General features: G+C 42.1%; 1 protein-coding gene across 1 annotated transcript; it reads right to left on the bottom strand.

Moving 5' to 3' along the window:
- Positions 1-12922: 12922 nt before the first annotated feature.
- LOC113195992 (histone H2B 1.2-like) lies at positions 12923-13300 on the bottom strand. The gene has a single exon (XM_026407715.2). It carries the CDS (start codon positions 13298-13300, stop codon positions 12923-12925), a length of 378 nt encoding a protein of 125 aa, XP_026263500.2.
- Between the last annotated feature and the right edge of the window lie 981 nt (positions 13301-14281).

The raw sequence follows: 14281 nt of genomic DNA on the forward strand, positions 1-14281 counted from the left end.
CATATCAGGGAACTACAGACAAAAACGAAGCCAGCAAGGAGTGGGTCATCACATGAGAACCTGTCCTACAGCGTCCCTCTCCTGGGTGGAGAACAGTACTGGATTACTGTGGCTCTACACATGACTGGTTCCCCAGAAAGCCATCTACTTAGCCCCCAGCCCATCTTCGGGGTATCTCTTCCTTCTCAATAACTCTTGGCCATTTTTGAAGAGTCCCTGCAGATAAGATTTCTCATCCCACCAACAAAGGAAACAAAACACAAGGATCACTAAAATCTTCCATCAATCATAGCACCCTCCATCTAGTTGACAGCCCTTATAAAACAAAAATGAGATGAAACTCATCTGTTCACTTTTGCTGGTGGGTGGGACCCAGGCAAACAGCAGGCTTTCGCAGCTATGGGAACTTATGTTAGTGATTCTGGTGGAACTACTACTGAGCAATCATGCAGCTCTGAATACTGCACCTACAAACAGCAAACTGTGTCCTCCAGTGTTGCAACTAAACTTCAGTAGCTCACCCAAAATTTCTTGTCTTGCAAATGCAAATCAGCAATAAAAGTCATAACAATGCAAACTGAACTCAGATATTCTAAAAAGAGAGAGAGAGAGAGAGAGAGAGAGAGAGAGAGAGAGAGAGAAGGAAAGAAAGATAAAGCAAGCAAGCAAGAAAGAAAACAGCTCCCATAGGTATCACAAAGTGTGAAAATCTGGGGATTTGAATGGCACTTGAGTCAATGCTATTGGTCCAAATTTATGCTAATCAGGGTTTGAAAAACTGCTAATGCTATTGGTTAAGATTTATGCTAATCAGGTTTGGAAAGTACCAACACTATTGGTTAGCCCTGCAGTCCCCTCAGGCTTGCCTCCCTTGTTTTCTGCTGCTGGTGGGGAAGCGGGAGATCGAGATCTTGGGTTCCCAGGCGCTCAAGATGCTCTGGGCTTCTGCCCCAGCCCTGAGGGGATACCGAAGACAGGTCCTTGTGCCCTGACTCACCTCACCTAAGGCCTGCACTGGCACAGTGGGCTCCAAAGGGCCATGGCGGTGCTCTCCACTGCTCCTGGCTGCCGCAGCTCCGGCACAAGGGCTTGGCTTAAGGCACTGGAGCTCTTAACTGTCTTCTAATGTATTTGATTACCCGTATCAGGAGTCACAATTACTACTCTTTTTCATATAAGATCCTCTAATTTGGGATAAGTTTCAATAGAAGAGTTTTTATTTAGAATCAGTTTACTATCTAAATTTATTTACATGACATTATTACTTTCAGGGATTTTAATCGACGCATGTCACCACCTTGAGTTGACACTTACACTAAGCTTAAAGAGGACTTTCTCGCTGGGCACAGGGGTGCATGCTTGTATTCCCAGAGACTTGGGAGGTTGAAGCTGGAGCATCACAAGTTTGAGGCCAGACTCGGCAACTTAGCAGGACCCTAAACACTCTGGTGAGATCCTGTGTCAAAATAAATAAATAAATAGAAAGAAAGAAATAAAAAGTCTGAGGATGTTGCTCAGTGGTTAAGCACTTCTGGGTTCAATCCCTAGACTGAAAAAGCAAAGCAAAGCAAAACAAAACAAAATCAAAAAACTTTCTTAAATTATCTCTAAATTTTCTCTTCAACTGTTTTCATCTTTCAATTCAGTCTAAAATTTTTCATTTCAATTTCTTTCATCCCTATTTTCAAACCAGCTAGTGCTTTTACTGTTTTTTTTTTGTAGTAGTAATAGTTTGTGAAAAATAGTCAATAATAAACTGTACAATTTACATTGATTTCACAAAGAGCTTCAACAAAAATAGTAAGTTCAGTAGGGAAACGATACATTTTTAAGTTTTCTAAATGTCTCAATAATGCAAACTGAGGACTAGTGACCTTCCAAACCCTAAAATGTTTTTTCCCTTTTCCCTTCTCATTCATGAAACCAAAGTGAAATAATGTTTTGTTTTGTTTTTAATGTACAGTAGCATCCTGTGCTATGCCTTCTACTAATTGCTGTATTGGTTAACAAAGGTGCAGTTATCCCTTGGCAACAAGTGAACCTCAGCTAGTGCCTACAACATGGTTTTATAGCCTGCTTTGTGCCTTGTCCAGGCCAGGCCATAGCAGCTGGGTTCCATGTTGTCCTCACTGAGACCAGGCAGACGGGCAACCTGCATCTGAAGCCAGTCTGAGGTAGAGGCAGAGAAAAGACGGGATGTGGAAACACTTATGTCTAGAAATTACACCTTCCTTCTGCTCTGATTGCATTGATCAGAGTTAGTAGTCGGGTGATCCAAACAGACATGATGGGGCTGGAGTACAATCCTGCCTCTAAGAAAAGCAGCAATATCTGTGAACAGTATTGTATTCTACCCCATGTGTGCAAAGAAAAATATTAAAAACTCAGATCCCTCCAGCTTTATTGAGCCAGTATACCAGTTTTGAACTGGGAAAAATGAAATTCTATTTAAGCCATTCTGTACCATTGAAGAATTCAGCAGCATCTTAATCAGCACCTTAACTCATTTTTGTTTTCAAGAACTCCATTTTGGAGGCTTTATTTACCCCCTTTTCCTTTTTTCCATTTCTGTCTGGTCTTCGTAACTAGTTTGTGGGGGTTTCTTGGGGTTTTATCCTTAATTTATACAATTTCTTCTTATAAGCTCTGGGGAAAGATGTCCAATTCTTTTGTGTTCCCTTGACTGGATCGTCCTAGGCATACTATTTAACATCAGATTGTGAGCTTATTTTTAAAGTTGACTTACGGGAACCTTGCTAGTGTTCAAGATATTATTTCTCCAGAGAGATTTTGTGTTTGCTTCTGCTAAGTAAACTAAACTGAGACCACTTTTCTGTATACTATGTTGCTTCAATCTTTCTGAAAAACAAAAATAGCATACATTTGAATCTAACACTAAAGTATGCACAAGCCAGAAGTTAATTTTATAGGAAGGGTTGAGGAGTTTTTAAATTGCCTACTCTAAGGGGCAAGAGAGAAAAGATCCTTATTTCCTTGAGTCGGTGAACAGAGTTCTCTTCTAGTTTACCTGTCATAGCAGGTCCTCCCATTATCTGGTGGCCCTTAGAAAAAAACCATTTTCCTATAAAAACTTTAAGTTTTATGTCAGTAAAAACGAATTGAGCTGCAGGCCCTTTAAATCAGGTTGGTAAATGTAATTGGAGCAGGCAGTTCTGTAGCTCTTGTCCTGCTGGCATCGAAGTATTGAATTAGGCTCCTGCCTGAGAGGCCCCACGCTGGTGACTTGGGTTGACAGTGCTGAGGAGTAGCGTCTGTGGAATCTGGGTTAGGCCTTGGCTTCCATTTCTGCAGTGTAGAAGGGCCTTGGAATAAACGGTTTTGATGAACTTGAGGCAAAAATGACAAGACAACGGGAGGGAAGCCTTGCAGAAGGTCAGAGCTGCTCCTCTACCAGCTCAGCTCATTCTCAGGAGGCCCAGCTTGACTTAGGGTTGGGCGGGGAAGAGTTCAGGAATGCCAGGGAACCCCTGGGTTCTTCCCTGGAACAGCCAGCCATGCTCTAATAGATCCATTTTACTGTCTCTCAGCTTCCAGTTTACCCTTTCGTCCGCTCTGTGAAAATGAACGTGGTGCTTCAAAATGTTACCTTAGTCAGGTGGCTCAGAAGCTGTATCCAGAGGGCACTGGAGAGACACTGTGGGGGTAAAGGGGTTGTTTCTGGGATCTGGAGTGCTCCCTGGGAGGACTCCGGGGAGATGGTCCAACCACTGTGGCCACATACTGCTTGGCTCCTTCAGGGCAGGGCAGCCAGCAGCAGCCAGTAGCCCACAGCCCCCCAGCACTACCTCCCTCATGTGGTCTTAACTTCCAGCAGACCCCTCTGTGACCAGCTTGACCCCACACAGCTGGACATCCAGCCCTTTCGAGTGGTGCAGAATCACGGCACGGAGCTGCTGACCTCAGCTCATCCCTCTCCCCCTGCCCCACCTCCAGCAGGGCCTGGCTCTCAGCCCTGATGCTCTTCTTGAGCTCCTGGGCAGTGAGTGGCTCCTGCCTATGGAGGCTCATCCTTTATTCCTTAGAGTTCTCTTTTCTTCTTGGTAGCCAAACCCTGTTAACTGTTAGAGTTGATGGTTGTTGAGAGTAAATAGTCCCTGTTAAGGTCCTTGTGCAGTTTCTCACTCTTGATGGGTCAACCTGTACAACCATAGACTTCTCATCTTGCATATCTGCAGATACTGAGAGATTTGGACCAAGGCTGGCCATGCATGCTAAGTGTCGATGTTCTTTTATCATTTACTTCTAGCATTTATCCAAAAAATGAAACACTGGGAACAATTTTGAGCATATTGCTTTCATAGGATTTTGTCCTGTATTTATATTTTCTACATAGTGGAAAGGAAATATATTTTTGCTAATGTATCTGTGTCTTTTTTTTTTGTCTTGTTTGTTTTTTTTTTTTTTTTTTTTTTTAGTACCAGGGATTGAACCCAGAGGCCCTTCTCCAAATGAGCCACATACCCATTCCTTTTTATTTTGAGACAGGGTCTCACTAAGTTGCTGAGCCTGGCCTTGAATTCGTGATCCTTCTGCCTCAGCTTCCTGAGTTGCTGGGGTTGCAGGCATATGCCACCACACTCTGCTTCTTTTGGAGAGAAAAAAAAAATGTACATGTGTGCACACTCAGTTGTTCATTCCTGACTCTCCTGGGAATGGCTCTGATAGTTTACCTTCAAACATGATATTGGACTTTAATATATTAAGAATCCTACCATTTTGGTTTTACCAAACAGTTTTTTCATGTAAAATTAATAATAAAGAAAAATGACCTTTTAGCATGATTTAATTTAACAAACTTTTGAAACTTTTAGCTTGATATCATGAATTCCACCTTTTGGATTTCCCATTGTCAACATATACTCAGCGTCAGACTCAGTTTGGGCATTTATAACAGAAGGCTTTAGACTGGGTAGTTAAATAACAGGAATTCGTCATTCACAGGGCTAGCGGCTGGAAGTCCAAGAGGAAGGCACCAGCAGCTGGCGTCTGGTAGACTTCTTCCAGGTTTGCAGACAACTGTGTCCTCAGTGGGGTCTTCTCTGGTGAAGAGCCATGAGTGGGCTCTCTTGTCTCCTCCTGAAGGGCATGAGTATCACCCCTGAGGCTTCTCCTCCTGACCTGATTTCCCCTCAGCCCTCTTCCTTTTAATCTCGCCACACAGGATTTCAGTATGCACTTAACACTAGGTTTCTTGGGAGGGTATTCCTGGCTGGCAGACCCTGGATGAACCTGTGAGCCTGGGAGGCCTGGTGTCATTCCGTGGCTGATTTGTTGAGGTATTCTACCTCCAATCAGGTGAGCTCAAAGCTGTAAATGAACACGCCTCCTTCCGTTCCTTCTAATGCAAACAGCATTTAAGTCTTGCTCTTACATCACTGAAATAGAACCCTTAAAATATGTCTCTGATATTTTGCTGATCTTCATATTTATTCCTCCTTTTTAAGAACTGCTTGTCACAAAAATAGAATGACTGCACTTTGTTCCTTTTCCCTAGAACAACTAGCTCTTCGAATCCAGTAACTATCCAGCAGTGCTCTACAGGAATGTGCTGGTTCTGCTCTGCCACCTGCAACTGGGTCTAAAGTAGATCCTCTTCGATATCAGCATAAGCATCCTGCAAACCACTTTGGGTGATATCTTCAGTGAATTCCTCTGAAAGACCCTTGTCCTTAGAATCACATTTTTAAAAAGTACTATGAACTTGTAAAAGGAGAGTTTTGGTGGTGCTTCTCTTTATTGACAGCTGATGACTGGTGAATCGATCGCCTGCTGTGTTGACCCTGCATCCTAATTTGTGACTGAATGCAGCTGCATTAGCAATTGTAACCTAATCCTCAAAGTGACAGTCCAACCCTGGATCAGTGTGAGAGCGAGCTACACAAGGTTACAGACACCAGAGGCACGGAAACTGGGCTGCTGTCTTAGAAGCCACCTTCCACACAGACGGACAGTTAACTCACCCAAAAGTCTGTGTAGCGTTGGCCGTGGTCAGGTTCTCAGCTCAGCCGCTTTGTCTAATGTTCCACAACGAGATGTGTAGTGATGACAAGAACTTTTTTAAGGGGTAGGTCCTGATTCTAATGCCAATAAACTACTTCGTTGCTGAACTAGTGGTTCTGGGTTTTATTGGGGAGACAAATCCACTCACTATCCTATTTTTAGGATATAAAATTTGATCTCCAGTTAACTAAAGATTTTTAAATTTAATAGAACTATAGCTATATTTTAATGCATTTTAGTAACTTTTTAAAAATGAATATAACACTTTGTCAGTGTCAACTTGCTTTGTGAATCTCCTTTATGGATGCCCTTGTGTTCTGGAGAACAACACCAGACGCAGTCAGCTAGGGCTTCAGTTGCAAATGAGCTGCCCAAGATGGTCAGAAACCAAAGATTTTTCAGAGCAACTGAGTTTTCAAAATAAAAGCTGGAGTTGACTATGGTTTCCTTATTTATATGCTATTGGTGGTAAATGATAAAGTTAATTTGATAAGATGTGATGAGTTATTTAAATTATTATTTGCAGACAAAATAAACATTCAAATTCACCAAACTGATTAGAGGGAATCCAATTTATTGTCAGAGTTGCAAAATCTGCTCATGAGTGATTCTTTCTCTCCTGCAGTGCAAACATGTGAATTCACTTCCAAGTATGAAAATTTATTTCTCATATAGTGGCACTTTTTAAAGAAAACCTCTAACTGGACTTTTATAGATCAAATATGGGAGAAACAGAGTTTTGTTTTGTTTTTTTCAAATAAATGAGAGACTTTTAAGGGACAATCAATAAATCCCCTGACATGACCATGTGGTTTTGATCCCTCAGAACTTTCAATGTGATATTTCTTACAAAATCTACTGTCCATTTTAATAATCTTGTTGTCAGCAAGTATTATGAAATCTGGTGGCAGATAATTGCTTACTTACTATTATTTATTTCATCAGAATACTCACACACACGTGGACTGAGTGCAGTCATGATACCAATGTTGGTTCTATTTTTTCTTTTTCTTTTTCTTTTGTGGTGCTGGGGATTGAACCCAGGGCCTTGTGCATGCAAAGCAGGCACTCTACCAACTAGTTATATCTCCAGCCCCTATTTTCTTTTTAAAAAACCTCACTGAAGTGAAAGTGTATCAGAGCATGGCTTAGCTGTCAATGACAGAAGTCACTCTCCCGAATCAAGTACCAGGTTTTGAATACTGAAATAACATTCCCTTGCTATATTGGTCTATTCCAGATTCAGTAGCTGCAGATATGTCATACTTGTAAGTTTAATCTGCACTGTTAAAATTTTCTCCCACGATTTTTGTAAGTCTAGGCAATAAAAAAAGCAATAAAGTTCTGAGTTTATTTATTTATTTTTGTGTTACAAAAAAGTCCACCAGATCAATTCCTAGCATTTTAAACTCCGCTGCAAGTGGCAAGAACATAGACATCGAATGGGGAAATTCTGGCAAGCAGTTAGAAGAGAATGTTCACTGTTATAAGCTTAATTTATTTATCTAAAATGCCATGTTATTAATCTTTAATAATGGTGATGTTTAACAACCTTCTTGCTAAATTCCCAAAACTTTAGCAAATGGCCCCTGTGACCTGCACTTACTACACCAGCTCCTGCACCGTGTTTGCTCCGTGGTGACAGTCAGCGTGTGAGTGTTCAGAGTAGAGTCCTGTGCTTAAGGGAACCAAGTTTGTGGTTCAAGCAAACCAGACAGGCATGAGAGCTCCTCTTTTAATCTCTCCCCACCAGAATCCATCCGCACCGGAGCCACCAGTTTCTTGAATACTTGCACATCTATTTCAGTCCTGTGCCTGGAGCTGTGGATGTCTACCCTTTGGATTAGAAATTCCAGTCTCCTTAGCATATCATGCAAAGTTTTGTGTCAACTGACCTCCAGCTACTACCCATGATATCTCCCCACTGCATGCCCGGCTCCTCGAGCCATTACATTAGTCTTTATTGCTCAGAAAAGCCATCCTTGGCCACGCCTCAACTTTGATGACTCTCAGAATGGACCTTGCCCTTTCCCCTGCATAATACTTCATAGCACCCTCCGCCAGACCAGGTTCAAATATTCATCTCCTGGGGAAATTTTCTCTCCCACCTCTCCCTCCAGTCCAAATCAAACTCTTAAGCAGTAGCTATGGGAATGTTGAGTAGGTACAGTTTCTTGCAACAACATTATTAATATTAGCCCTTAAGGTTTTTTAAATGATCCAACTCATTTATTGTCCATTTCTCTATCCAATGAACTCCTGAAATAGTGTCTAGTGTGCCACTCACTCATTTTCAAGTGCCAAGAACAGTATCTGTCACACGTTTAAGCTCGGTAACCCTTGTTTAATGAGTGGGTGAATGCCTTTTAAGACATCAATGTACTGGTATTCCTAAGATAAGCCATGTATTTTCACAACATATTTTTCCTTAATAAAATGTTTGATCAAATTCTCTGTTTTCTGTTTGGGACTTTGCCTCTACTCTAGCAATTGGGATTAGCTTCACGTTTTCTTGTGTCACCCTTACTTAGCTTTGATTTTAGGGTAATGCTAGCTCATAGCATTCTGTAGAAGTTCCACCTGTTTATCCCTCCACTACTATGGCAACACATCCCCAAACAACTGGCAGCCACTGATTTTTGTGTGTGTGTGTGTGTGTGTGTGTATGTGTGTGACCATAGTTTTGTCATTTCTAGAATGTCATAAAGTTGGGTTCGTACAATATGTAGTCTTTTCAGAATGACTCATTTTAATGGGCAATGTGTATTTAAGGTTCATCCATGTCTTGTTTTTTAGTCAGTGCATAGTAAGTTCTCCATTTGTATGGACATAGAAGTTTATTTATTCATTTACCTATTGATTGTTACCGATTTTGTCAATTCTGAACAAAGCTGCTATAAGCATTTATAGGTAGGTTTTTGTGTGGATATATGTTTTCAATTCATTTGTATAAAGACCTAGGAACACAACTGCTGGATCACATGGTAAAAATATTTAGCTTTATAGGAAACTGTCAAACTGCCTTCCAAAGTGGTTTCACCCTATTGCATTCCCACCAGCAAAGAATTAGCTCCTCTTCCCACATCCTCGCCAGCATTTGGTGATGTCCATGTGGTGGATTTTAGCCATTCAGACACATGTGAAGTGATGTCTCACTGTAGTTTTGATTTGCAATTTCATAACGGCGTATGCTGTTGAGCACTCTTCCATGGGCTTATTAGCACCTCCTTCCCAGTGAAATGCTCATTGTTTTCATTTTCTCTGAAAAATTCATGGTGTTTGTCTGCTTTGTAATTGGATTTGTTTTTTTATGTTGAGTTTTGAACATTCTGTATATTCTCTATGTTAAATAAAGTCCCTTGCCATTTGTGTCATATCTCTTAAAATTCTAAATTCAAGGTTTTAGCAGGATTAGGTCCTTCTAAATACTCTAGGGGAGAATTTGTCCTCTGTCCCTTCCTTAGTTCTGATTGCTGCCAGGAAAATTAGGCACGATTCCAATTCTGCCTTTGTCTAAAAATTACCTTCTCTTCTGTGTGTCTTCTCTGCTTCGGTCTCATATGAAGACACTCAGGGTTACTCATTATTGCCTTTAGGGTTGACTTGGGCCCTTTAGATGGTATGAGATCCTGCCATTACCCATAAAGTACTCAGATACCAAACTATAGTATAAGTGTAACCTGAATGGCTGGCATCAAGAGGAATCAGAAGAAAGGCTCTAGGAATGAAATGTCTTACATCATGTATACTTGTGTTTCTCTGTGGTGACAGGGAGAGGAGGCTGACTCACTTGGGGAATCTCTAATTTTGCTATGATATTTCTAAAGATATAGATATATAAAATTTTTAGTTGTAGATGGACACAGTATCTTTATTTTGTTTACTTATTTTTATGTGGTGCTGATGATCAAACCCTGTGCCTTACATGTGCGAGGCAAGCACTCTGCCACTGAGCCACAGCCCCAGGCCTTGCTATGGTAGTTCTAAGGGGCAAAGTCCTCAACAGTCCAGTAACATTGTCATATTCCAGGGGAAGGCAGCCAGCTTAGTTTTTACTCCCAGCATCATGGGATTTCAGGGTTGCACCATGGTCATGTATTGCTGGTTGATTAATAGTGCTGAGTTTGCTTGGACCCTACAAGAAAGTATAATTAGAGTTGGAAAAGACTATGGGGTGTTAATTTTATTCCTGCCCCATAGAAAGACTTTAAATTCAAATCTAATTAAATATGATCCAGTTTTGGTCAGCTTCAGGATTTCAGAAGAATCGTGGGTCAACAGAGAAACCGAGTGTCCGTCCATTCTGCTGCTCTCACAGGGTCTCTCCCTCGCTCTCTCTCTTCTCCTGGCTGCCAGGTACTAAGCAACTCTTCTCTGCCACACCTGTCCGCCATGGCGCTGTCTCTCACTAGAGCAGTGGAATGGGCAATCATGGACTGAACGCTCTGAAACGGTGAGCCAAAACAAACCTCCCCTCCAAATATCTTGTCAGGTATTTGGTTCAGAGTGAGGAAAACTGAGAGCACAGTGTTTGGATTAATCACCCCACGGGATCAGGATGTTCCGACGATCCCAGATTTTCTCAAAGGGTCATCCATACCCCCTTGTTTCACTCGTAATTTGTCATTTAGTTGCTTTATAGCATTAGGAGAAAGAGGGACATCCCATGCTTTAGCTTCATTTCACGATCCTTCTGTACTCCTTATTTGTCCTACGGCATTCCCTGGTTAAGAACCAGGCTGTCTAATTTCACCAAAAAGAGCCATGGGGCGAGGGGTGGAGCTAAAGAGCAGATGCATTTAATTGACCAGGTGTTAGGGTGGGGGTTTTGTTGTTCCAACTTTAAAGTCATTGCTTCAGTTACAAGAGAGATTTGCTTACAAATGAAAGAAACTCATCGTTGAGATAGAGCAAGTAAAAATGGAAGGGATCCCTAATCTCCAGGTTTGAAAATCCTCAGAAAGCTCCTACGGGCTGAGCTTGGTAGTCCTCCCATGCTCTGAAGCCTGGCGAGGCCCAGCCAGTGCAGTCCTTACTGAGAACACTGAGTGCTGAGCTGACTGCCTGGGGGACATGCCCCAACATCCCAGTCTTGTTCCATATAGCAGGTCATTAACCTCTTGTGAAGCAGGATACCTGAGAAAGCAATAGCACAGGATAATTTAGAATAGTAACCTCAGAATCCTTCCACAGTGGCTCTTTGTTTCTGAAAACATTCATTCTGCCTGTTGCTTATGTCTGTGTATTTCTGAGTATGATTCATACAGAAAAATGTATTGCTTCGTTTATGTTGTAGAAAAAGAATTCAAAAACTCTCAACTCTGCTGCGCAGTTCGTGTATTTGAATTCTGGGTATCTCAACTCTGCTACGCAGTTCATGTATTTGAATTCTGGGTATTGTTGCTCTTTGCTATTGCTCCCAGGTTAGATGTTTGGAGTGCCTAACTCACAACAGTGAGACAGTTTCCTTGTTTGGTCTTTTGAGTAATAGACCATATTAGAGCAAGATTGCTCCCTTAATCCCTCTGCTCTTCATTTGCCCATTTTAGAGAATAATCAGGTACATTTATTCCCCCTCTGAGATTTAACATGAAGCTTATATATCCTTGTTTGTTCCCAGTTTCATTTGTTTTTAATTCCTTTTTTTACATCATCCTATTGCAATGAGTATTCATCTATTTTACTGTTTATTATAGCTTTCTGAATATATAAATGAAAAACAGCCAGCACTCAACAAAAAAGCTCTACTTTGTTTTACTTATTAAAATGCTTTTGTAGATAATTTGAATTAATTGAGGATAATAGATTAACAGTAGCATTTTTAAGCACCTGCAATTATTACATTGACTATAAGCAATTTACTGAAATATTTTTTGAACTGTGACCACAGCTCCTCCTCAGAAGCTGTGGACATCTCAAAGAGAACCGTAATTTCTAAAATAAACATTTTTAAAGACACAGATGTTAGGTCAGTTTGAGGTGGCTAAGGGAACAAAGCACCAGGAAACCGGGACTACCTGTCAGTCAGCAGAGTATCCTGACTAATCCTGAAAGGACATGGAGTTCAGCAAGGTCCCCTGACCAACCCCAGGAGGACAAGGGACCCTAAAAACCTCCCTTTCCTGTCCCAAGACCTCCCTTTCTGCCCTAAGCCCGATAAAAATTCCAATTCTATTGAGCCTGGGTGCAATTCCCCCGACCCGCTCTGTTGGACTGGAGGATCTCACCTGGGAGCAAACCTCAATAAAGCCTCATTCAGCAGCTTTTAATCTGCCTCCTTTTGGCCACTGGTGCCTGACCTTACAATAGGTGCTGTCTAAATTTCAAGAAGCAATTAAAAAAAAAATTAACCAAACTGAAGATTCCAGCTACACCAGTTTTCTGGTAAGTAGTAATGTGATTCTTCCTTTTCAAGACAGTCCATTTCAATGCCTTTTGTCTGATATAATAGACATTGAAATAGCTAGACTCCAGCAACCTGAGACTAGTATCCTGATTTACAGGGACCTTCCTCCAGCCTACACCACTCCCCCGCCCCGAATACCACGCCAACCATGGCTGCTCTGGAGACGCAGTTACATGTAAGACTGGCATACTGGAACGACCCAGAAAAATAGTGAGCTGCGCCCATGGAGCTCATCCACAGCAACACCCATGAAGACCTGGGATATTTGGACATCTCCTCCTCTGCATTCCTTCCCTTAAAATCTGGAATTCCTTTGTAAGTGAAACAGTAAGTTCAGGGTGTTGCTAGGTGTGCAACTAGTCATATGACTAGTCTTTTGAGTTCCGCACTCTCCTTGGTTTTCCATCCTATTAGATGCCAAGCGTGCAGCTCCTCAGAAAGTTTGAGTGGCTCTGAAAAGAGCCTTTGGTTTGTGGCGTTCGTTTTAGCAACCGGTCAAACTCGCTTGGCACAGGTGTACTTGGTGGCAGCCTTGGTGTCCTCGGACCCTGCATGCCTGGCCAGCTCTCGAGGCAGCAATAAGCGCATGGCCGTGTGGAGCTCCTGGGAAGCGCCGGTCGAGGGCTTGTTGTAGTGCGCCAGGCGCGACGCTTCCCTCGCGACACGCTGGAAGATGTCCTTGAGGAACGTATTCACGGAGCCCCCTGCCTCGGAAGAGACACCAGTATTTGAGTGACCCTGCTTCGGCACCTCGTAGTTGTAGTGAGCTTTCTTGGTGGTGTCTCTTACGCTTTCCCCACCACCTCGCTTCTTAGGAGTTGAAGGAACACCTTCTTTAGAAGAGGCATCGCTGCCTGCAGCAAGCCCAGGCATGGCCGAAACTGGGTGGAAAGGCAAATCGGAAGAGGGAACCTCCTGTAGAGAACCGTGGTATTTATAGGCGTGGAGCTCTAATGGAGGCTTTTTACATCAGCACGTGATTGGATATTGCCGTGTATGTAAATGAGGAGACATCTTTCAGGCTCTCTGATTGGCTAAATAGCAAGCAGCAGTCAGAACAGTCACAAGCCTCCACCAGAGTATAAATAAGCTGGGAGCTTGTCTTAAGGGAAGCTGTTTCCTTTATAATAGCTTGCTTCTGCAGTGTTGTGTGGATGATTGTGGTCTTCTCCAGGTGAATTGCACACCTCATGCCAGGGCAGCTCTCTTGATGGCATGGGCGCACAGGTGTATTTTGTTGTTTGCTGATTTTTTTTTTTTTAATGGTTGTGAGGTTCACCCTAGGTCTAATGCATACTCAACAAGTGCTCTATCAGCACTACATCCTCAATATCTGTCTCCTCATAATCTTCTCTAAGAAGCTACAGGTAATGTCTGCCATCACTTCTGGAGTCTCACTCTTCACATGCTGAAAGAAAATAAAAAGTAGCTGTGTTCAAGTTCCAAGTCTAAAAGCTCCAGGAAAGGATTTTCCTGACTCAGCTCAGAATACTGATCACCATCTGAGCCACTGTAGTCCTGTGTTTATGCAGTGCCTATACTCTGATTGGCTGTTTCCCACATCCAACTGTATTTCACTAGTCAATAAGTGCATATCAAACTTTTTTTAAAAGACAAACTCTAAAATAGAATGAAATAACTCAGTGTGTCCTATTTAGTAAGAGTAATTAACATAGCATATTTTGACTTATGTCTGCTTGTGTACAGTTAAGAAGCCATCTAACCATCACATCATCTTATTTCTGGTAGATGCATGGCAGAGGCAAGATTCTCTTACTCTGAGAGTTGGTGTTGTGCAAGAGATCAATCTAAACCAGCGGTATAGATTCCCATTCAGGAATAAATAGGCTGTTT

This window comes from Urocitellus parryii, chromosome 8 (assembly GCF_045843805.1).
Source record: "Urocitellus parryii isolate mUroPar1 chromosome 8, mUroPar1.hap1, whole genome shotgun sequence".
Lineage (NCBI taxonomy): Eukaryota > Metazoa > Chordata > Mammalia > Rodentia > Sciuridae > Urocitellus > Urocitellus parryii.